The 22,372-nt window shown below is 39.6% G+C and overlaps 1 protein-coding gene across 18 annotated transcripts in view; it reads right to left on the bottom strand.

The window, feature by feature from the left end:
- Window positions 1-22,372, bottom strand: part of ZNF521 (zinc finger protein 521) — a 229,217-nt gene that overhangs the window by 205,459 nt on the left and 1,386 nt on the right. For 7 of the 18 annotated variants that reach the window (XR_001331777.2, XM_014256456.2, XM_088054957.1 and 4 more), the window contains exons 3-4: window positions 6,114-6,176; window positions 5,009-5,068 (exon numbers count right to left, since the gene is read on the bottom strand). The exons of 3 other annotated variants lie outside the window; for them this stretch is intronic. Coding sequence is in view for 11 of the 15 variants with exons in the window: in XM_014256456.2 (XP_014111931.1) it covers window positions 5,009-5,068; window positions 6,114-6,176 (123 nt within the window). In the remaining 4 variants the exon portion in view is untranslated. Of the gene's footprint in view, window positions 1-5,008; window positions 5,069-6,113; window positions 6,177-21,233; window positions 21,291-22,372 lie in introns of those variants that run through there. 8 more of the 18 variants (XM_014256463.2, XM_088055027.1, XM_014256480.2 and 5 more) reach the window with 5 other exon arrangements.

Genomic DNA, 22,372 nt, shown 5'->3' with positions numbered 1-22,372 from the left:
TGCTCTGAACTTGTGTATGAGTTAAAGACAATGCTTATCAAGTTCCTGTGTTTGCCAGATCATGGGAAAACTGGAAACTAACTACTCTAGCATAAAAGATATAGAATGCACAAAGAAAGCTTTATCTGGTTGACATATTAACAGGCATTTGGGGGATAGCAGGATAGCTCCAGCCTCAGATCAGCAATCCTGAGCCCCACTGAAGTATATAACTGGAAGAAAGGTGCAGCCTCACCACGCACCCATGTGTGCAGAGACACCTCACAGCTCACTGCACTGCCTCAGTTCTGCAGATGATGAGCTCAGTGAGATAATGTGTAGCCTAGAACTTTTCTTCTTCCTCTGAGGAGGAACACAGTAGATTTAACTACTCCTGACTTTTTTCCCATTTTATTAAAAGCTTCCTTCAAAGACAGAAATAAACCAATCAGTCTTCCCTAATAAAGCAAGCTGGCACTTAACTTTGTTTTTCCTTGGGAACAACAGTACAACAAGTGAAATGCAGAAGAGAAATGGTTGTGCACATTCCAGCAAAAGGAATGCAAGTGTTTCACCACTTTTCCTTTTTCTGCTTTGGCTGCCTCACTTTCCTTTTAGACATTTGAGAGAGCTGAGACCGAAACAAGTCATTTTAGAAAACAAGGACGAACTCACATAATAACAGGAGATTGTGCAAGTACATTTTAAGATGTTACACTCTTCAGACAAGTGGGTGAGTAACCAGGAGTAGGCTCACTGGCCAGGGGAACAGAGAGGTGGTATCTGTGAATGCACCTTATCTAGCCTTGAAGTTGATTAGGATCGCCCACAACTCCTTGGAAGAAGAGAAACTAAAACACGCCAACACTACATTCATATTAGGGGTGGGGTGGTGTGTGAGGAGAAGCAGGAAGGCAATTCCACTTTAAACCACTCACATCCGCTCTCAGCACCCCACAGTCATCTGGGCACAGCCATTCCTGTGTTTCTTGCTGCCCACAACCAAGGTCAGAGCTCTCATCATCTCTCTGTATGCTTTGGTCCATACTGCTGCACCCTGCCCTTCAACTGTGCAAACACAGATGGACCCGCAAGCAGAGACTGGAAATGACCCATGTCAGGAAGTCTTTCTCATGCCATGTGGCTTGTGATCAAAACCAAGGAATTTCTTTGACAGGGGTAAAGGGCAGTATTTATTTTTAAGGGAATTATATTACAGAGAGAAACCAGATTAATTTTAAAAAATAAAAAACACATTCTGAAAGCAAATATATTTGCTGTGCAAAAGCCCTGCCTATACACTGAGTCCTTGCATGACAAATTACATCCACAAGGTTCTTTCAAGAGTGGAAATTTCCACTTGGGCAGCTACTTCCAAATAGAAAAGTAGCCTGCAAATTGAAAAACCAAAAAACATATGCGAATTATAAAAAGACTTTATGGCATTTTAGCCATTATTGAATATTCTAAATCTAACAACTTCCATTACTGCTTCATTTTCCTAAATAGTTTGAAAGATTAACAAAAGTAGCTAGGAGATCTCCAGGTTCTAAACAGTTCAGAAAATGACTTAACTGTTCAGAAATTGTCTTAACTGTTGCAAACTGACCCCAACATCATTAAACACTTGTTGGAAGGCAGCATGTGCATGCTGCATACTATTAGTTGTTCAGCTCAAGCTCCCAGTTTCATCTCATAAAATTGACAGCACTCAGGGAAATGTAGGCACTAGGTCTGAATTTTAACATGAGTATTTAAATGCTGCACATAAAGTTTACAGACCTGTTTGTTTTAAAATAAGGGTAGTGTCTGACTCTGCTTTAAGTACAGTGCTGAAGGAAAGAAAAGGGAGGGGAGGGAATTCTCGAGACTCACTGTTTAGAAACACTTGTGTTTTACAGGAATTCAGAAACACACACAAACGTAGGCACACATGGACCCCTTAGAGCACAAAAGCCTAAAGGATCACTCAATTTAAAGCTTCATACTTAGCGACCAGTTATTAAAATTAGAATAATTTTAAGACTAATAATGTTTTGCTTCTCCTTCTGCATTTGCAGATATAAACTCTACAGGGACAGAAGTCAGTCAAGCTTATTCCCTTCTGCTGCAACTTTAGAATACATGCTCTAGCCAACTGGCACATTTGTTTTTAGGTCAACACTTAAGTGGGACCCTCTGGGACCTAGGTTCGAGTTTAGCCTATGACAGCTTTGTGAAATGAGTTCTGGCAGTCTCAGCCCCTCTCAATGAATGTATTTCCACTGTGATCTGCTTCTGTGAAGAGATGTCACCACCAAAATAAAAAGATATTTAAAGAGAGCAAATATCATTTGTAGTTTTTATGAATAGATAGCTGTTCTGTTGCAACAACAAATATCTTCCATCAAGAGCTGGTCTAACCTTAAACAGTTACTTAAATTGAGGATAAGCTGCCTTATTTGAGCAGCTCTTTTGGAAGAGTAGAATAAAATATTTTATAAATGCAGTCATCTGTACTTTCTCCTTAACCTCTTGTTCAAAGCTCAGGCTCACATATAGGCTTCAAGGCAAATGTCATTCATCTCCCACATTTCTTTCTCCACAGTATCTGCAACAATCACAGCCACAATTCCCTCAATAAGATGGTGTTCATAGTAAAATTACTTTTCCCAACATCTGCACATACCATTGTGATTTCCAGAGGCTTCTCTGCCCTATTTTGGAGGTTGCCCATGTACCAACTGAAATTTTTCAATACCCATCAGCAACAATACACACACATCCTCTCCACCTTCAGATACCACTGGAAATTATCTAGTGTAGAAATGAATGAAGGTTGCTTTTTGGGAAGAGAAATAAATTCTGCCTATTAAGGCACTTTTAAAAATAAAAGAGAGAAAGAACAGTTGTGTTCTCTTCCTGATTATGTTAACAATATTTATAAATGGAAATTAAAAGAAGCATGATTTTCTCATTACTATGTTCCCTGGCAGGTGGTTCTCCCTTTCCCTTCTTCCTCCTTCTCATAAGGGATGTTATTGCTGTAACTTGGTCTAATAAAACTGCAACTTCGGGGAAAATGAAAAATTGCATTGGTTTAAAAGTGTTGGAGGCAATAAAGCCATGGACTTCAATTAATTTCAAGTATGGGAGCGGTTTAAGGCCAACCAGCAGAAATTCTATTCTGCCCATGTAAAAATGAGGTTTCACCACATTTACTTTTTATAACCCATATAAAAGTCAAGTAAAAGTAATGAATATCTAAAAGTCATCTCAGTGGACTGGCAAAGACTGTCTGTATTCTTGAAACTCATCTTACATATTTCTGCCTATGCTGCAAGGATCCATAGATAATCCCAACTAAAACATCAAACTACCAAGAAAACAGCCTCCCTTCCAATCCATTTCACTGCCTTGCAGTAGACCTCCTTCCAAGCCACTTCTGCATGGAAAAGTGCTGGCAAAAGAAAGGAAAACTTAGATCATGTGGTTATAATTATTACCAGGCAAGGAATATTTCTTCAGCTCAGTGGTAAAGTAAAACTCTGTCGCTCTCTGCTCCCAATAGTGTCCATCGCAAAACAACTGCCTCATTAAATCTCTGCAGTAAGATTAATATGCCGTAGCTGCACTACATTATAACTTGGTACTCTATAAAAAGCACATTTAATGGTTAGAGCCAGAGCTTAGATACAAAGTATTACTATAAAAACTTCTGGCAGTGTGTACACAGTGCAGGCCTTCTGTACTGCTTGCTCTATCAGGCTTTTTAATATCGGCACTGCATTCTTCCTATGGAGAAAAACAGAATGCTAAATCCTGCCTAGAAATGAACAGAGAACAACACAGGACATGATGGTAAATGAAGAACTAGCAATGTAACTTAACCACTGAGAATTATTTTAAGAAAAAAAAATAGAAATGCAGAAGAGCCACCGTTCCTTGACATCCATCTCTGGCTTTGCAGTTTCCTATTTTTCAACTTCATGTGTCTACAGCAGGAAAAGTCTGCTTTTTTCAAGAATTTGCAGGTAGCTAAATGGAGACACATGTACACTGAAAATAGTTTAAGAAATTTCCCATTAAAAAGGCAAAGAACTCCCTTCCTTTTATTTACTCTCTTCAAACAATCCACTTTATGCACAAAGCCATTAGAACCTATAAAAGGCACCAAACACAAGTCCACAGGACACACACAGAAATATAAAGCTGAAGAAAAAATTAACTGCAGTCTTCACCTTCGTAAGAGGAATAATTCCAGCTGTTCTCAAACAGATTACCTACACATATTCAGACATGACTAGCCTTCTAGGAATATCCTTAAGGAGCCAGCCCTTACTCCAAAAGGTGACCTCAGCTGAATGAATAAGACTATTCAGATGAGTCAGTCCTTCTCTTCAGATAAAATTCAGTGAAACCAGTAACAAAGACAGAAACAAATTATTTCTTTCATTCTCTGAACCATGTTAGAGAATAAAGAAGCCCTTGTTGTTTTGGGGAATTGACAGTTATTTCTTCATGATTGTTAACAATATTTATCCCTGTGATCCTGACTCAAACAACAGTTTTGTCCACCCAATCTCACTTATTAAAATTAAAGAGCCTTTAATTAATCTCTGGCAAGGAATTATACAAACGATCTTTAAAGAAATCACACCTATCCACATATTTTAGAAATACAAAAATAGTTTAAATGAAATAAATAATAAAGTTTATCTGAAATGGCATGGGGGGGTGGTGGTTACATGGGGAATGTAGAGAAGGATTAAATTTAACAAAAAAGGAAATAAGAAAAAAAGAAAAGCATGCTGTACTTTAGAAGCATCTCACTTTCAGTCAGCTGACCTATAAAAGGCAGAATTTCTAATTGTCAGAAATTGAAAGGTAAGGGGAGAGGAACGTTATTCTCCATTGCAAGCCCCAAGAATGCATTCTAAGCTGAAACAGAGAAAGAAGAGTGCAGGCTTTGCAAAAACACCCTGATACAAAAATCCCTCACACCGTTGTCAAATGGTAAGCAAGCACTAATGAAGGAATTCAGCATTACCAGTCTGTGCGGCTGTGTGTCCCACACCTGCCTGATGGTCCTCTGTTTCATTTTCTTCTACTGTCAGAAAAAGGTAAACAAAACAAAAACAAAACAAACAAAAAAGATGTTAGGTAGGTAGCTGAAGTGTTTCAAGCATCTTTACACCAGCCTCAGTTCTGAAAGCCAGCAATGCTTGCACAACACGGGCAAGAAAAGCTGCACTGCAAAGTGCGAAAGTGTAGACCAGACCAAGACAGAATACATTGCTGTATGGAAGCTACAAATCTGAGAGCAGAGTGACCAAATCTTTTTCATGGCTTAAAAAAACAAATCGAATTTCCTCTGCGATATTTGTCTTCAATGCACTTTACTGTATTTGATTACAGATCTAAATAAGAGAACAATTATGGGCTTTAAGATTCTGCTTGCTCCACACAGATAAGAGAAAGCCTTCTCCTGGCAGATGGGAGAGGTGTGTGTGCTAGTTCATACACAAGCTTTAAAAAATAGTAATAATCCTATATTCAGTAGCAAACAGCAGTGCAGACAGCCTTGCAAAGGAGAACTAACCCCATGCTGTTTTACTGTATATACCATGCCAGCATCTTTCCCTTGGCTCACAGCTTTCCAGAGCAGTAGAACTAAAAACAATACAATTCTTGTCAGATTCACTATTCAAAACTTGTTGGGTGAGTGAACCTAACAAGAGCCATTCTGCTGCTAGTTTGAAAAATTAGAGAGCGCTGTTCTCTTGCGTTCTGATACGATGCCTAAGTAAGATTGACTCTCCCAAAGCAAAAGTAAGGGAAGAGCTAAAAGGCAGAACCATTTCCTTTTTATTCTCCCAAAGACTGAGTTCTTTGAGTTAGAGAACAGCGGAGAGAAAAGAATTCTTTCTGCCTCCACAGGGGAAAAAGCTGAAAGGGGAAAGACTGCACTTCTGCAGCATTTCCACTCCCAAGAATTCAGACCTCAAAAAATAATCATGCAACTGAATTTAAAGTCCAAAGATTTGAGGTATTTTTCCTGGTTCTTGGGACAAGAGAGTGCAACACTTAGGGGTCACATATAAATCTAGACATATATGCAAAAGAAGAGATACATATACACACTCCACAGGTACCTCTTTTCCTCCTCCGCCAACCCCAAGGCTTCATACAACTGGTTGTTTCTAGAATCTGAGTTTCTAGAAAAAAAACACCAGTTTTCATAAGGACACTCTTAGAACACCAGAAACTTGTAACACAGTGCATATATCAGAAAGAATCAAGTACAATCTCTGAAGGACCCTGAACAATCTGTATCTCTGTCCCAGAGCTGTGGCTAGCAAGCAAACTCTTCTCATCTACAGAGATCTGATAAAAGTTTCCCCAGCCCTGCAGTCAGTCCAGTATTTCACAAAATATTATTTTATGAGCTGAACTTGTGTTTTGCAGCCACAATGTTACCAGTACCTCAGCTATGATAACACTGTATGATTTTCTTTGTTACACTGAAGCAGTCAGCCCAGCATCCTCACAGCTGAAGGAAACCAGTCAGACAAAGAAAGCAGTGGGAAAACCTCATGAAAAGCTGAGGTCTGGGGAATGCATGGTCAAACGCAAACTAAGCTAAATAGAAAGATTTTTCTCTAAGGTAGCACAGATCAGTAAGTTTCATTAGTAAAGCAAGAAAAATAATGAGTAAAACTAGTATGCAATTAGAAAAGAAAACAACAACAACAAAAAAGATACCATCTATTGCGACCCCTTCAAAATTCCCAGGAAAACCGCTGCAGCAGCCCAACCTGACCCTATTTATGTCCACCATTCGCTGCTGATGTATTTCCAAAAAATGTACTTAAGAACAAACTCTAAAACTGAAAATTAGTCGACTCTTCCATCCCTCAAGAGGAAACTCTCTTTTATCATCACCACCTACTAATCAGCCTTATTAAAGGTTGTAGACTCATCTGCTGTCCTCAACAATGATAAATGTCCCTTCTCAGTTCAAAAAAGCAGTTTAAGAACTGTACCATTTATTAAGTTTCAAGATGGAATTGAGGTCTTCAAACATGAACTTTTCAATAACTAATTCCCAGCTGGCTACTTGCTGAGAAGTAAACAAGATCTCCACTTTTAAGTGTAAACCAAAAAGAAAGAGTTAATTTTTTCTGCTGTTCTGTCCTCAATGTCTACTGCCACCAGCTGCAGTACCAGAATCTCTCACTGCTCTTCACTCCACAGTGAAATGTACTCAGCTTCACACTGCTGACTGAGAGGTACACCAAACATTTTTAGCTCCTAAAATGGAAAAAATAAACATGGATACTGCCTAACAAATTGTTTCCAGGTATGCAATTTTGTACCATGAAAACATGACAGCATATGCCTTGTGAAAACAAACATTTTACAACTTCCCTGCTATTTTGGGATCTGAAAATTCTGTGGGAGCTGAGGCTTGCTTTCAACAAAGGCTGACCACTATGTCTTTATTGCACTTAAAAAAGAAAACAAGTATAAAAGCAGGTAGTGTTGTGATTAGCATTTTTCTAAACCCTTGCTCATCCCTGTAAAGTTTCTCAGTCACAACAGAAATAAGTAGATCAAATAGGCCATGGCACAAAGACTTGCCAATAACAGTAAATTAGACTGACATACTTGCCAGGAAAAATAAAACCATATCTAGGGGGAAATATAGTAAAAAGGAAAAGAAATCAACTTACAAAACCCACTGAATTAGCGAGTCACCTACAAAATAGCATCTCATTTTCCTTTGCATTAAGTTAGCTCTTTCCTCCAACTTGCAAGGGTATTCCTTACATTAAGTAGGCTACAGCTGGTAGCATCAGATAAGCTCTCGATTAGCACTTAACACCTTTTCAGTAACAGATTCTGAAAACTTCAGTGCTATTTCAGCTTTCAGGCCACCATTAAACTCAGCTGACTATGAAAGGTAGCCTGACATGCAGCCAAGTTAACCTCCCTTAGACATTAACTACACTGTTTACTTTCAGAAGAGGAAGACACCTTTAAACAGAATCTATGCAAAGGTATGAGTTAAATTTTGCTAACCCAAACCCTATATCTAGCACGAGCATGGCATGTAACTAAAAAAGGAACAAGGATCATATGCAAATAAAAGAGTAGCATGTATGCACTATTATTAATTCAAACATCAACATTATTGATACTTTAAATCTGTAATTGCACACCTTCATTATAGCATATACCACGTCCTAGCATAAGGTAAGATGAATTCTGTGTAATGAAGCCAGAATACAGAAGCCTCAGAAAAGCAGAATAATACTATATAAATCCAGTATGAACAAGAAATGTTACGGCTGAACAAAACTTCTAGATACATGTTGTTATGAAAGCAACAATATTCCTTGTCCCTACAATTACATGTTTATGACCACAGGTCACCTGCTTTGTTAGCTGTAGTGATATTTTTCAATTGACTCATCTGTTCCTTAAAACAACAAATGATCAATTTCCTACTACCCATTTTCTCAGGACAACTTCTGAGAAACAAAAACAGGAGCCCCAAGTAATAAAATTTTAAAAAAAGGACTAGATCACTACAACTGTGGCACCAGACCTCTTGAGAACAATTTAAAAAATATTAGTAAGGGAAAAGAAATCCAACATGTCAGTTCTATCTGCCATTATAAAAGCTGTGGGTTGGATAGGTACCAGCTCTTAAATTTTTACTCAAAAAAAATAGAAATCTCTATTTTTTCTCTATCTCTAAACTGAAGCTGTATGCATGTGAAAGGTTAAGATGTTTCAGCTTTGGAACAGCCAGTGTCTGAGACAAACCCTGGTTTCAGTTCAGAGCACATCTCATGCTTAGGCTGCTGACTGTCAGCATTAAGACTAACTATTCCTTTCTAAAGAAAGAATAAAAATAAACAAAAAAAAAAAATCCAAGAAAAAAAACCCAAAAAAAACAACGAAAACAAAAAAACCCAACAGCAACAACAGAAAAAAAAAAGAAAACAAAAACCAAAAACCACACCAAAACAATGCAAGGAATCAAGTAGAACCATCAAGAACAGCCAATGAGGAAAACCTGTGGGAATTTTGGTAGAGAGGTCCTAAATTTAAAATTAAGCTCCTGACTGCTCTACAGCAACACCTGCTGATCAATGAGGATTTCACCCCTTTTGCTTAGTCTGTTCATGGGACTCATGGTTGGACCATAAAGGAGGAAGATTACTTTCTAAAGTTGCTACAAAACATATACAGATTTTCCAGCTTGCAAAATCTCATTCATATTCTACTGAGTAACCAGGATTCCCCTTCTCTGAAAAGTTAATCTGTAGATTTAGCACCCTAAGGAAGAGCGCAAGTCATTTCTGGTTGATGCCTGGAAAAAACTTGTACAGAAAAGAAATGGATAAAATTAGAAATGTGGAAAATTACACTTTCACTGAAAGGGAAGCCTTTTGGAGAACTCTGGCTAAAATTTATGGTTTCTGACCTATTACAAACCATAATAAAATAAAAGCAAAAGATAATTGAAAAAAAGTCTGGTTTCTTCTAATCTAGGTAGATCAATATATTTTGAAAAAAAAAAAAAAAAATAACTTCCCCAAATGCCTGTGCCTCTCTGAAGCTTGGTAAACAAAGCAGGAGAAACTACATATCCCAAAATAAACTATAAAAATAGATTGCTATTGATTTATCCCTTCATAAAACATATTCCTTGAGAGATGTGAAAATAAACCTAATGTAACAACTAAGACTGTCAGGATAGGAAGTTTAGAATACATATTTTTACCTTGCACTTTACATTCTGTACAATTCAATACTTGATCTATAAACTTCCATTAGCATATGATTAGTAATTCAATTTAAAGCCATCTTTGCACAAAAGCCTTTTTCTTAGGATGGTAACTTTGCCAAGTGCATCTTCAATCTACATGTTTGAATAATTTCTGCAGACAAGTAATAGAGACACTAGCTGTATTAGCATAATCAATACACAATTTACTGAGTTACTGAGACAGAACAGAAATAAAACGTGTGTGCCATTATTTCAGTATCTACAAATGACTGTAATTTCTGGAAGTATCTCTCCGCTTCTCCTCGTGGCCACATAAAAAAACAAGAGGACATTCATACTGCCACCATCTACAGGTAGATATTAGGTATGAGCAGACAGATTAATCATATAGCAGAAGGCAAATTTAAGAGCCAGTTGCAGGGGACATTGAGTATCCTCTAGCTCTATTAAAGTCAATGGATTCTGAAGATGTTTCACACTTTGCAATAACATGCTGTGGAAATACGTCTCCACAAGGGTTCAGTCAGGATACAAAATTGAAATTAAAGAAGTTACAGAGAAGAATTAAACTCAGGATCACGTGTCAATGAATCACCTGCTAGGGCTACACCTCCCTCGGCTTTCTTCTCTCCCTAGGTACCACTGGTGTCTACGACTCACCTTTCAAACCCTTCTGGCTGACACATACCAGCACAGGATTTTCACACCTGCTGTGGCAACAATTCAGTGGGTGACTTCTGGAATTCAGCAAACATTTCAGAATGCCTCATAATGGCCTTTAAGATAACTGGCATTCAAAAAAGCCCAGAAATACTAAGAAAGTATTATTATTTTCTGACCAGCTTCACCTAGCATCAACTCACATCTATAGGCTACTAGGCAGATTACCAATTTGACTGTCAAATGTATATCCTCCCAATGACTTTAGTGTTAGAAGAATTGGAAAAAAGAAATTGGCATATTAACATTTCAAATATCTATATTCCAGAACTCCATTGAAAACCAGTTCTGTGCGTAGCCACAACTTTACAAAAGTCCAATTAATCACATGCATGAATATTTATGTGGCTGATTTGTTTTCCTTTGTGCTGTGACATACCCCTTTTCCTATTTCTACTCCCCCCCAGCATTGTAACAATATTCTCTTGACATTGGAAATTATTTTCCTTAAAAGATTCCTATTATATAAAGCATTCTTTCCTCTTGCATTTGCTTTTTCCAGAAGACAAAGTCCCTCATAGCACTCATATTCTTCACTCCTCTCTTTAGTCTGTCCCAACACTGAGCTTGTTTTTTTTCCCCTAATGTTCTAGTAGAATGACTGAATTAGGAGTTCCCAATTAAACTGCAGTGGTTGGAAAATATTATTCTTATGCTAAAATAAAGTATTTTCCTAGGCAGCACATAAACATAAAAGTAATAAATATACTCAAGTGGAAAGAAATTATGCTTAAGAAATCCTTTGGATATTCTTCCAACTCTTGATCTCAAGGATGACGGTATCCAAATGTGACAGCCTAAAGACGTCCAGTTTTACATAACACTGTGTGCAGGAAAGGCAGAAGATGCTCATTCCAGCAGCAGAGGGATAATTCTAAACCCCAAAGCTGGGTAGGGGGAAGGAGGATATATTTTTTGGGATAGCTGAAGTCATAGATTAATTAATCCTGTCCAAAATTCTAACTTTGCCTCCATAACTATGCATCCTTTTAAAAGGTTAAACTACATATACATATACTCATATTTCTATTGTTAAGTAAACTAATGAAGTTATATTTTAAAAAGTACTTTTTTCCAAAGAATCTTAGAGCTTTTTATAAACCTCAAGTAAATTTCAGTCATCCCTAAGATTCTCTACCATGCAATGTAACAGATTATAATAGATCTTGGAGTCAAATTGAGGACCACAGTGAGAATTAGCAAAGCTAGAGGGAGTCAGTTCTTAGTACCAGGGTCAGGACTTTAAGCTGTCTTTCCTGTCTTAGACCGAGTACTCCACCTCCATTCCTGACAATATGCTGTGGGAAACCAGCCCATTTTGGGGGAGGACAGAAGTTAGGAGGCTAAGATAAATTTTAACCCTAATTACCAAGTTGAGTACTTAACATGAACACATTCAGAGTAATTCCTCTCAGTATCCTGAAGCTATGTATCACCTCAGATTTCTTACTCAACAGGACAAATACAAATTCCTGGTGCTTCTACAGCACTGTATTTACAACTGTGCTTAGAAAACAGGAAATTCATTAAACACTGTCTACAAAAGTCTAAACTCAGCAAGAGAGAGCAATTGGAATTAAACTGATGTATGGATCACAGAACCTCAAGAAACCAACATCACACAAGTCTGAAGACAGGTGATATAAAGAAGGGATATGAAGACTTACAGTAAAGGTTATTGTAGATGATCCTTGCCTCTGAAACTTAAATCATTTATTTTATGTGCCAAAATGGGACACCTAAATTGAGGACTATGGGCTGTCTGACACTGTTCCAATACCAAACTGAAATACAGCTGCATGCTTTAGCTCTATTACCTGAAACATACCTTTACCTGACTCAATAAAAACTGAACCAACTGCCTACCTCCTTTCAACTGAGATTATCCCTGATTTATCAGAGATCTCCTTCTATTGTATACTAGGATTTTATAAGTTAATTTTTGATCCCTTAGACTCACTGCTCTATTCTAGATGACTTTCTATCATGTAGAACATCAATCTAATGTATATCCACAGGAGTTTAGAAGCTAAAAAACTGGTGAGGGGATGCTGCACCTACATTGTCAGCAGTTCTGTTCAGATGCCACTGAGGTCAGGCAGTACCTATGGTTTTACCACCAAGGCTTTCTCAGTGCTGAAATCAAACTGACTGATGCCCCACCACAGCTGGATAGTGGGCACTTAAGAATTCTCCTGCTTGCCCTGGGTTTGGATGCAGTCTTATGGGCCGGTCCTTGGGAGTTCATATACTTTTCCCTGGTTGTTACAAAACACTGGTAGAAAATGTATAGGTTGAAATACATCTTCCTTTTCCCCTCTTGCCCACATCCACTGGTTACATCACTCACCCAGGCTGTGGGTGGCACCAGCTGAACTTTCTCCTCCATCAGAAGGATTTGTACTCACATCGTGAGCTTCCTAGTAAAGAACACTTACCCTTAGACTTGAAGTGCACTCAGTCATTGCTGTTGAAGCTACCATACTTCATCTACAATATTCACTGAACTAGAAACAAGAAGAATTAGCATGATATTTTATCCTTGTGGTTGGGGCACCATCACAGGAAGTGGACTCCAATCCTAGCTGCCCTGACATAATGCATCAGAAGTGGCAGGAAGTACCTGGCACACTAGGACCCAGGTCTCCCCTTTTTCTTCACGGTACTCAAACTATTAGAGCCCTGATTATGCTCTTGCTCTTTCTCACCCCCTTGTCCAACAAACAATTAGACTTTTGAAAAGGGGAACAGCATTGACAAAAATAACAGGGCAACTCACACCCATAACACAATATGCTGCTGTGTAATGACTGATGTCCTCCCTGTGAGATACAGATAAAACACCTTTAGACAAAGCACAAAACAGAGCTCCTGCCTCTCACATCCCAGCAGAGCAAAGATTTTTCCCTCTTCAGTAAAGGAGAGGAAGAGCAGCAGCACACCAACTCAATTTGCTCTAGCCTGGGAGGAAAGGAATTTTATCTTTACCTCCAAAACCTGAGTCAGGTAAGTGACTGCTATGAGATGTCCTGTTGCACTAAAATGCCCACATCTAGGACAGGGGAGGAGCTAAGACACATTATTATTTCCAAGTTTTTCCTGCTGCCTCCTTAAAATAATTTCTGCTCAACAACATTCACAAACCCCTATTTACTTGTGAACCATATAAAGAATCCTAGAGTTTGATGCAAGGTGTAGGTAACTACAAACTAAGCAGATCAGCATCTAAGCATGAAACACCTTGCAGCATGCAAGCCCTTTTTTTTTTTTTAATTTTTATTTTTTACCTATCCTTAAAGACTTCTGACCTTTCTTCATTGATTTACATTTGCATCTGACAAGCAAGTCTCCTACTCAACAGATTCACCAGAAATTGCAAACCAAATCTCTTCCTGTGCTCTAGCTCTTTATAAGTCACGTAACACAATCCCTTCCCAGTCAGTGGTTGCACGCAGAGACCAATACAAACCCATTTCCTCCTCCCATCTTCAGAGTGAAAACGTTACATCAGGCATGGATCTTGACATCCTGTTGTCCTGGAACCAGTGAATCAGAAAGTTCCTTCCTCACAATTGTATTCTTTGGAGGTGGAAAATAATTAACTTCCCCACCCCCTCCTCCTTCCTACTGCCACTGTCAAAAGTCAGAAAGTCACTTGACTCTGTCTGGAAAAAAAACCCCAGCCATCATAATTCAGTGCCAGAGAAAGTTTTTGTTGATCAAAGCATAGCCTGGTCTTCCCAAGGACACTGCCTCACTACATCACATCATCCAGTTCAGAAACAGAGCAGGTATTTTATTTTTGTTTTTAAAGCTGCTTTCAAAATGTGAATGAATCAATAATGGAAGTTGAACTTGATATGTTACCAAAAAAGTGAACAACAGAAAAATGAAACTAGAAAATCAATTATCAAGGAACTCATTGTTTGAAATATATTTTCCCAGCAAAACAAAACATAAAAATAGTAAAGGTACAACAGGTCTCAGGGACTGTACACAAAAGCCAGGAAATTTAGACACAGAAGTGCTCTAGCTTTTCCACATTTGTGTGGAACACTGAGCATCTCTGTGAGAAACTGGAGAGTGGTTTTGCATTTGTGTTAGGTAAGGATAAAATTCATGCTCCAGGTTATTGCCTTTGCATGAGAGAATAAGCTCTCAAAAAATCAGGTTTGGGGCAGAAGGAAAATACTGAAAATCCTCACTATCAACATCCCATCCATTTTTCCTCAGGACAAAAAAGGTGTTCTGCTTCAGCCAGCTGTCCAACTAAGGACTAGCACTGCCAAATTTTTAAGGCTAGCTAGATACTGCATTTTTCAAGAACTACAGCAAGTCCATATCACATTAAATAGAGAAGTGGGGAATGCAACTATACTGACATAGAGAGATAGAGAGATAGAGAGATAGATAGATAGATAGATAGATAGATAGATAGATAGATAGATAGATAGATAGATAGATTTAAGAAATTTTGAATGACTAGAATTACTACTCTTCCAAAGAAAAATTGCACCTAATTGTACCTATATTTAAAAGTGAAAGTATCAGACAAACCACTCATTGAAAAAACACCCTTAACCCTATGATACAAAAAAAGAGAAAAAAAAAGGAGTGAGACCACAACGAGAACAAGCCCTCAAAATTTCTAAAACTTCATTGCGCTTTAATTGTACAGAACTGGTAAGTAACAACCCTACAACCCTTTTGAGTACACATTCTATGGTTTCAACTGTACAAAGAACAGTTGCAGTATGGCATGCACAGCATCACCCTAGTAAAAAGGAAAATCTAAAACCCAAACGTGCACGCTGCAGAAGGACATGTATGACCTAGACTAAATTCTAAAAAGGAGGAGGGAAAAAAAATCTTCAACATCTTTTTTCTTAATAATTACTCAGCATAGAGGGAAAAAAATGCATCTGAAACTAAAGGAACATGAAATGGGGGGAAAAAGCCCCGTGACCAATGTTAATTAATATTCTAAATACGGAAGACAACTGTCCTGGTTCAAAAATCCATTGAAAGAGAGAAATTTTGTGCAGTCTTACCAATGAGTGCACAGAAAAAAATAAAGAGGATTTTTTGGAAAGTAGGAGGGCTGAATGAAAATGTTAATTATATCATGTTGTAATAAGGATACCCCCAAGATCAGCCATATCTTTTTTGCTACAGCATAGTCCCTAGGCATATGGCTAACTACTCCTTGATCATTATCCTGGCTAAAACTAAAGCTACTGAAGTTTAGGAGACTCATATCTAACAGAATTTCTTTCATCTCTAATAATTGCTAAACTAGCATAATTACTCATACTTGAGGTGAAATAGAACCCAAGTTGTCTAATTTTAAAACAAAAACAAACCTCACCACCTCTTTTGGTCTTTGCACATCCATCTTTTGTCAGAGTCCTATGCCAAATGTTACATTATGATTTAAAAGTATTTAAAAGCCTCTCTTGTGCTGTCCAACTTTTATAAAGACAGCAACTGAAAAACTTTAAAGCTTTGTAGTAACACTCCACAAAATGTATTTGAAAACAGACATGTACATTTCCACAGCACCAAATAAAACAGGCCAAATTCTTTGTAGATCTGTCTGTTGTCCCTTCAGGGAAATATTTATATACATGTACATATATATGCCACAGTTCTGATTTAAGTGAAATAATGCATTTTCCCAACCCCCAGCTGAGACTGATTCTGAGCTCAGGTAACCCTGCAGAAAGCAATGGAAACTGTAAAATATGGCTAGGAAAAGATTCTAGGAGGTTGTCTTAGGGTATCAGAACTTTGTTTCAATCAATCTAAAATAAAACTCTCCAAATATCTTATTTTAATTATTTTACACGGAAAAAAATACTGAATCCATATGGTCAACATAAAATGTTGACAGTTTTTCTGGATCTTTTCCTCATGCACAGTTTTTCAAAGGGAAGATTTTTTTTCAAAATGCGCAAGTTTGAAAATACTGACTCGTGTTTCAGAACAAAGAATTGAGAGCTATTAAACCAGCTGTAAATTAGACAGAATGAATTATAGAGCAACATAAAGCCTTTCAAGAGATCTTAGATCATGGTGGATAATGTTATCCTACACATGTTAGATAAGTGACTCCATACTGACAGCTTCCCTTGTTACACAAGTTAACAGCTACTCAGGAAAACAAAATCAAACCAATCCAAACACATCAGCAGCCTTACTAAACCTCTTAATATTATCTTTGTCACAAGATTTCACCTTTGTGGAAACTAGCAGTACAGCTAGTAGCTGTTTAGATGTTCACTTCTAATGGTGCCTAACCCCAAGCAGCAGACAATGATGGTCAATATAACTCATGCTGGCCCCAGAAATGACTGAGCAGCATTACTGTAATCCCTCAGCTAATCAAGACCATCAATATCATTATGCATTGCCAAAGTCAATTAATATTACTAAAAGTTAGGGATGATTTTGTTGTTAAGGATTTCTTTAATACATAAACGCATGTTTTGGCAAGTCCAAAAGAGAAGGCTATAAATAGCCCACATTATAAAAAGATGCTAATCTTAAATCCTCTTTGTAATTTCTTTTTCTTTTTTTTTCACGTACTCTTTTATGTTCGGTATCCTAATTTTTGCCCTTTTTTGGATAGCCAAATAGAAGTCAGCAATTTACTCATGCATCAAACAGATGTTTTTGTTTTTCAGGCCAAATGGAATCTCATGAATTTTTTGTTCCCTCCCTATAAAATGATGATGCCAAAATAACACAGTTCCTGAAAACAGCCTGTTCAGAAAAAGTTCTTTGGACCAATAATACCGAAACTTGAAGTCAAGTTGACAGAAATAATGCCAATACTAATTGCTGTTTTTGTTTATGCTGGACTGATTATAGTCTAATCAGCAGACAATCTCATGACTTTTGAGTCTAGCCCATGCAATTTGGAAGCCAGGGAGGGGCTGGGGCTGCAAACAAACATTCAAACAGTTGACAGATACAGAGAAATGTAAAGCCTACTGTTGGAAGGGGTTCCGAATGTCAAATTCTCTCTGAACTAATGCTGCTGGTTAGTAATATTTTTCTTTTAATCCATTACTATTCTACCTTCCTTGGTACTACACCACAAAACCTGCACCTCTGCATGAGAAACATCCTTTCACTTGGATTCTGTGCAGAGGAAACAGGTCCCATTAAAGCACAGATATATTTGCTCAGACCACCGATACTCTGCATGAATTGAGCTGCAGTTGTAAATACATTCAGGATGGAAAGATTACCTACGTTTCCTCAAAAACAGGGAACAACTTCAGGAGACATTCTGGGCTTATATATTTCAAGATAGAAGCCTTCTTTAAGCAGAGCATGGGTATGTAAAATACAATCGAGAAATGTATCCTGCTCATCTTTCTAGGAACTAACATTTACTAATTTTATTTCTGCATGTAGGACACAAAATTGCATGGAGTAAAAATTTACTTTAAAGTAAAACCGCAGGTTGTTTGGGCTTTTTTCCACAAAAAGAAATCAGAGATCAGCACTTCTAGTAAACATGTAAAGCTGTACTAGTTTCCTTGTGATAGCTTATCTAACAACTGCCATTTCAATGATTTTTCATGGGTGACTTTGAACGTAGTAATGAATATTACCTGGCTTTAGCTTAGAGAAACCTGTATTTAACATTTAGTAGAACTACATTTACATTCAGTTTTGTGTAAAGGATACCTAATTTTCTTTGCAAGTGACTGTATTTTTGTAACTTTTTTCCTAAACAAACTTTCTCATCAAAAGCTGGTAGTAAGAGCAAAGAAAAAAAAAACACCACCAAAAACCTCAAGCCCTCCTATAAGTAAAACCCCATAAACCAGAAAGGAAGGAGGGGGGGTAGGCAGTCGGTAACCCAAGTGTGATATCTCCAAATCAAGCCAAGTCACAAAAAAAGGTTTACAACTCATAATGGCCAAGTTAAACAAGATACAAGAAGCTGCTCTGCCCCCTCCTTCGCCTTCTCATCACAGAGGTCTCTACCATAGTTTTACTTAGGGAATGGCTCTGCCTCTGGATGTCAGGAGTTTAAGGAATCATAACAATTGCCCTTCTTTGATACCCTTCATTTGCACAGTGCCTCTTTTGGGGCTTGTACATGAGCATCGTATCTCCGGCTTCTCTTTCCCCACCTGCTTCTCTTCAGCTATCCTCCCTCTCTTCCTCACCAAATGCATTAGGTGATTTTGATCAGGTCAATGATACTTAATAGATTTTTTTTTTCAGAAACTAGCCAAGGAAATGGGATAAATTAATCAGTAGAATGAAATATAGGTCAGGACTGATGAGTTTGATGGAACTGAGCCTTCCCTTGCTATAAAGTACCCGACAGTTGAACTTTAATTCCTCCTTCCTAAAGTAAAGGAAGACATTCAAATTACAGTTTTTCAGAAAGTTGTCATTTACTCTCCTTTTGAGACTTTTTTTTTTTTGCCACAAACCTGCAGTGCATTTGTAAGAGAAAGTGTTTGCCACAGAAAATAATTAAAACTTATTTTTCTTCAGAAAGAAGATTTTATTATTCTTAAATTATAAGTGGCTTGTCTAACATTAGCCATGCCTATTTTCTTTCCTAGGTACAATTCTGAGATGCAATCTTCACCAGCTGCTGGGGGATAGTAAGACCAAAGTTGGCAAGAAACCAAAACAGGGAAAAGGAAAAAAAAAAAAAAAAAAAAAGGATAGAGAGAAATAAATATAAAAGGAATGTAAACAGAAACCAGGGTAATTGAAAAAAGTGTATTTTCAAGAAATAAAAGAAATTTACTCATTAACTAGTTCTTAACATCCACCATTTCAGATGAACATTAGTTTCATGCATTCAATATGAAAAACTCAATTGTCGTTTTGTTTTAATGTATTTACCTGCCTTGTATCAGTATTCCCCTAAGATATAAGTTTCAAATTAAGTTATCAAAAGTGACAGACATATCAAAAATATCTCTTATATCTTCCCCCCAGAAAGGGTTGCTAAGTACATGACAAATTGGAAATGTAATGTGTAACTCCATATTTTATTTAGATGTAAAACAGCGCTCATGAGTTTAAGTAACTCATTTACATACATTCAAAGAATAGTTTTTCAAATAAGCTATTTAAAATACTGTTTATTTTTATCTGTAGAACTGCATTTTGTTCTGACTAAATCAGTAATACTTAAGAAATCAGGAATTTAAATAAGTGCTGCATTGGAGGTACAGTTCAAATTCTCCTTGCAACATTACAGCTTTTGTTTGTTCACTAAAAATGGAGATGTAATAATTGATGGGCAAACTCTTATCCATGAATTTAAATGCTAGTCTATGCAAGCATCTTTCAGCTACTCAGATGAATCACACTATTAGCCCTTTCAGAAATCTCACAATCGGACTGCTTTCAGAATACTATTAATCCACTCAGAAACTGACATGATTCAAGAAAAATAAAACAGGGAAAATGAAAGAGATATTTGAACAAAGGCCACCAAGAATGATAACCTACTCCCCAAAGGTAATTACTGCAGCAATAATTACAGATGATGATTGATTTACTGCCTGGTTTTAGTTGAAAAATAGTAAATAAGACTCTGCAAAGAAATCTCTGTCATCTCCATCCTGAACATTAAGTGGTTTTCTCAAGTCAGTAGTTTATTGTCAGCAAATCCAAGCTACTCCATCTGAAACATACAATGTTGCTGTTTACTCATTTTAGGTATTCTCAGGCAACCGGTGCATAAGAAAGGCAAAGCCCATACCTCCACATAAAATGGAAGCTGTATCTTTTGTTTTAAATTAAGTGATGTTTACAGGAAGATATTTGAAACAAAACTTCTCTCTGTAACACATGTAACAAATCACCACGAGTGAAACATGCCCAATGTCTAACAGGAGAACAATTTCCTCTATTTGCCAATTAATTCCGAACCTTTATTCCTTTGCACTTAAATACTTGGAGGTCTAAGACTACCTCTCATTTAAAGTTTTCCTGCATCTTTTTGCAAATATAGCTAATTGGTTGCTCTCCTACTGGCTCTAAAACTCTTATGTGCACACAAATAAATCCTCCCTGGGAAGCTCGGAACATAAGCGTGCTCCCAAGCAACAGAACTTTCATTGTGGTATCATTTTTAAAAGGTAAAGGGAAGAGCGGCTCGTTTGTTCTTCACAAGATACCAAACAAAAGCACCACTGAACTGCACAAACTTCGGTAAACTAGATACAGACGGCAGCAGCAGGTAAAGCAGTAAATTCAAGGCACCCTTTATTCCCTTCTAAAGTATCTGGAGAGTTAAAAAAAAAATAAAAAGAAAAATAAAAGAAAAGAAAAAAAAAAAAAAAGAATTGAAGCCTGCTCTAAAGCTCACTGAAGTCAACAAGACTTTGAAAAGGGAACTCCTAGAAAGAGTTGTTTCAAGGGAAGGGAGAGCAGTTTTTTGCCAGGTCCTCCTGTGCAGGTCCATAAAAGCAGACCCCGCTCCTGCTTTCTAACTACGAAACTGTGCTGGTTTCCAGCCACTTAACTCCTGGTGTTCGCCAGCCCAGCCGGGAAGGAAACGAGGCCTGCCGCCTGCCATGGCGCGGCTGGGGTCACCTCCCCGGCCGGGGCTGGCCGGGCTCTGCGCCCCTGCACCGCCGGCAGCCCCGCGGGCCGCACCACTGGCTCTCAGCTCCGATGGCCTTTTCCCCTCGCACCCCTTTCCCCCCTTCACACCCCTGCCCCCCAAAAGTAGACAACTTATAGATGTTCTGACCTGACGCCACCCAGGTTTTATTCAACTTCACTGCACTGTACAGACCGGCCCGGGAGGAGCGCGCCCATCCAAAGATGTTTATTTGAGGTGACAGCCACCCTCAGCCGCCTTCCCCGCTCGCCGGCGGGGAGAAGCCCCTGCCCGCCCAGCGGCTCCCGGCTCCTCGGGGGGTGGCCACCGGCTCCTACGGGGAGCGGGGAAGGCGGGGGGGGGGGGAGCTGCCCGCTCCTCGGGATGCGCGGGATGCGCGGGCGGGCGGGAGACGCTCCGCACCGCGGCGGGCGGAGGGGCGGCGGCGAGGGGCCCGCCGGGGGAGGAGGGGGCGCCCGGGCCGGGACGCGGCCGGCTCCTCCACAGCCGCACAAGCCGCCCTTTGTCCTCCTCCGGGTCCCGGGCTTTCCCCCCGCCTCCTCCGGGGGGTCCGGGACGAGTCCCTGCGACTTGGGGCTAGCGGGGTGCGCTCCCCCCAGCACCACCCCCGCACCCCCTCCCGAGCCCCTTAACTATGTATTTAGGCGAAGGGCTTATTTATTTAAGTCCCCCGCCGCCGCCCCTCACACATGTTCCCCCGGGCTGCGAGGGGCCGCTTCACGTGACAGCCGGCGCCACATTCCTGCACAGCCCCAACTCCGGCCCCGCGCCGGGAACTTCGGCCGCCCCACCCCCGCCCGCCGCCCCGAAACTTCCCTCGCCCGCCCGCCGGGACCGGAGAGGAGCGGGGCCGGGAGCGGAGCGGGGCGGGAAGGAGGGGGGTGTGGGGAGGAAGCCCGCAACTTGTGTATCGTTTATTTTAAAAAGCAGCGCTGCTGGCGGGGCGGGCGGCTGCGGCGCCGCCGCCCGCGCCCGCGGAAGGAGGGAGGGATGGATGGAGGGACGGAGGGAGGCGGGCCGGGCCGCGGGGCTGCCGCAGAGGGCTGTCACCGCGTCGCCCGGCGGCAACTTTTCCAGCGCGGCGAGTTTGGGTCGCGCCGGCCGTTTGGGGTCGGGGTGTCCCCCACCATCCCCCCACACACACCCTCCCCATCTTTATTTCGGGGTCGTTCGCGGCGAGGGCGGTCAGGGTGCGGGGCTGCCGCGGCCGGAACGGGCGCGCAGGGAGCCGCGGAGCCGGGCTGGGGCTGCCCACCGCGGCGTTCGCG

Source organism: Pseudopodoces humilis, chromosome 1 (assembly GCF_049639895.1).
Source record: "Pseudopodoces humilis isolate 2021_Gansu_Grassland_sample_001 chromosome 1, ASM4963989v1, whole genome shotgun sequence".
In the NCBI taxonomy this organism is placed as follows: Eukaryota; Metazoa; Chordata; class Aves; order Passeriformes; family Paridae; genus Pseudopodoces; species Pseudopodoces humilis.
The sequence above is the reverse complement of the archived record's forward strand: the minus strand, read 5'-3'. Positions and strand labels throughout refer to the sequence as shown.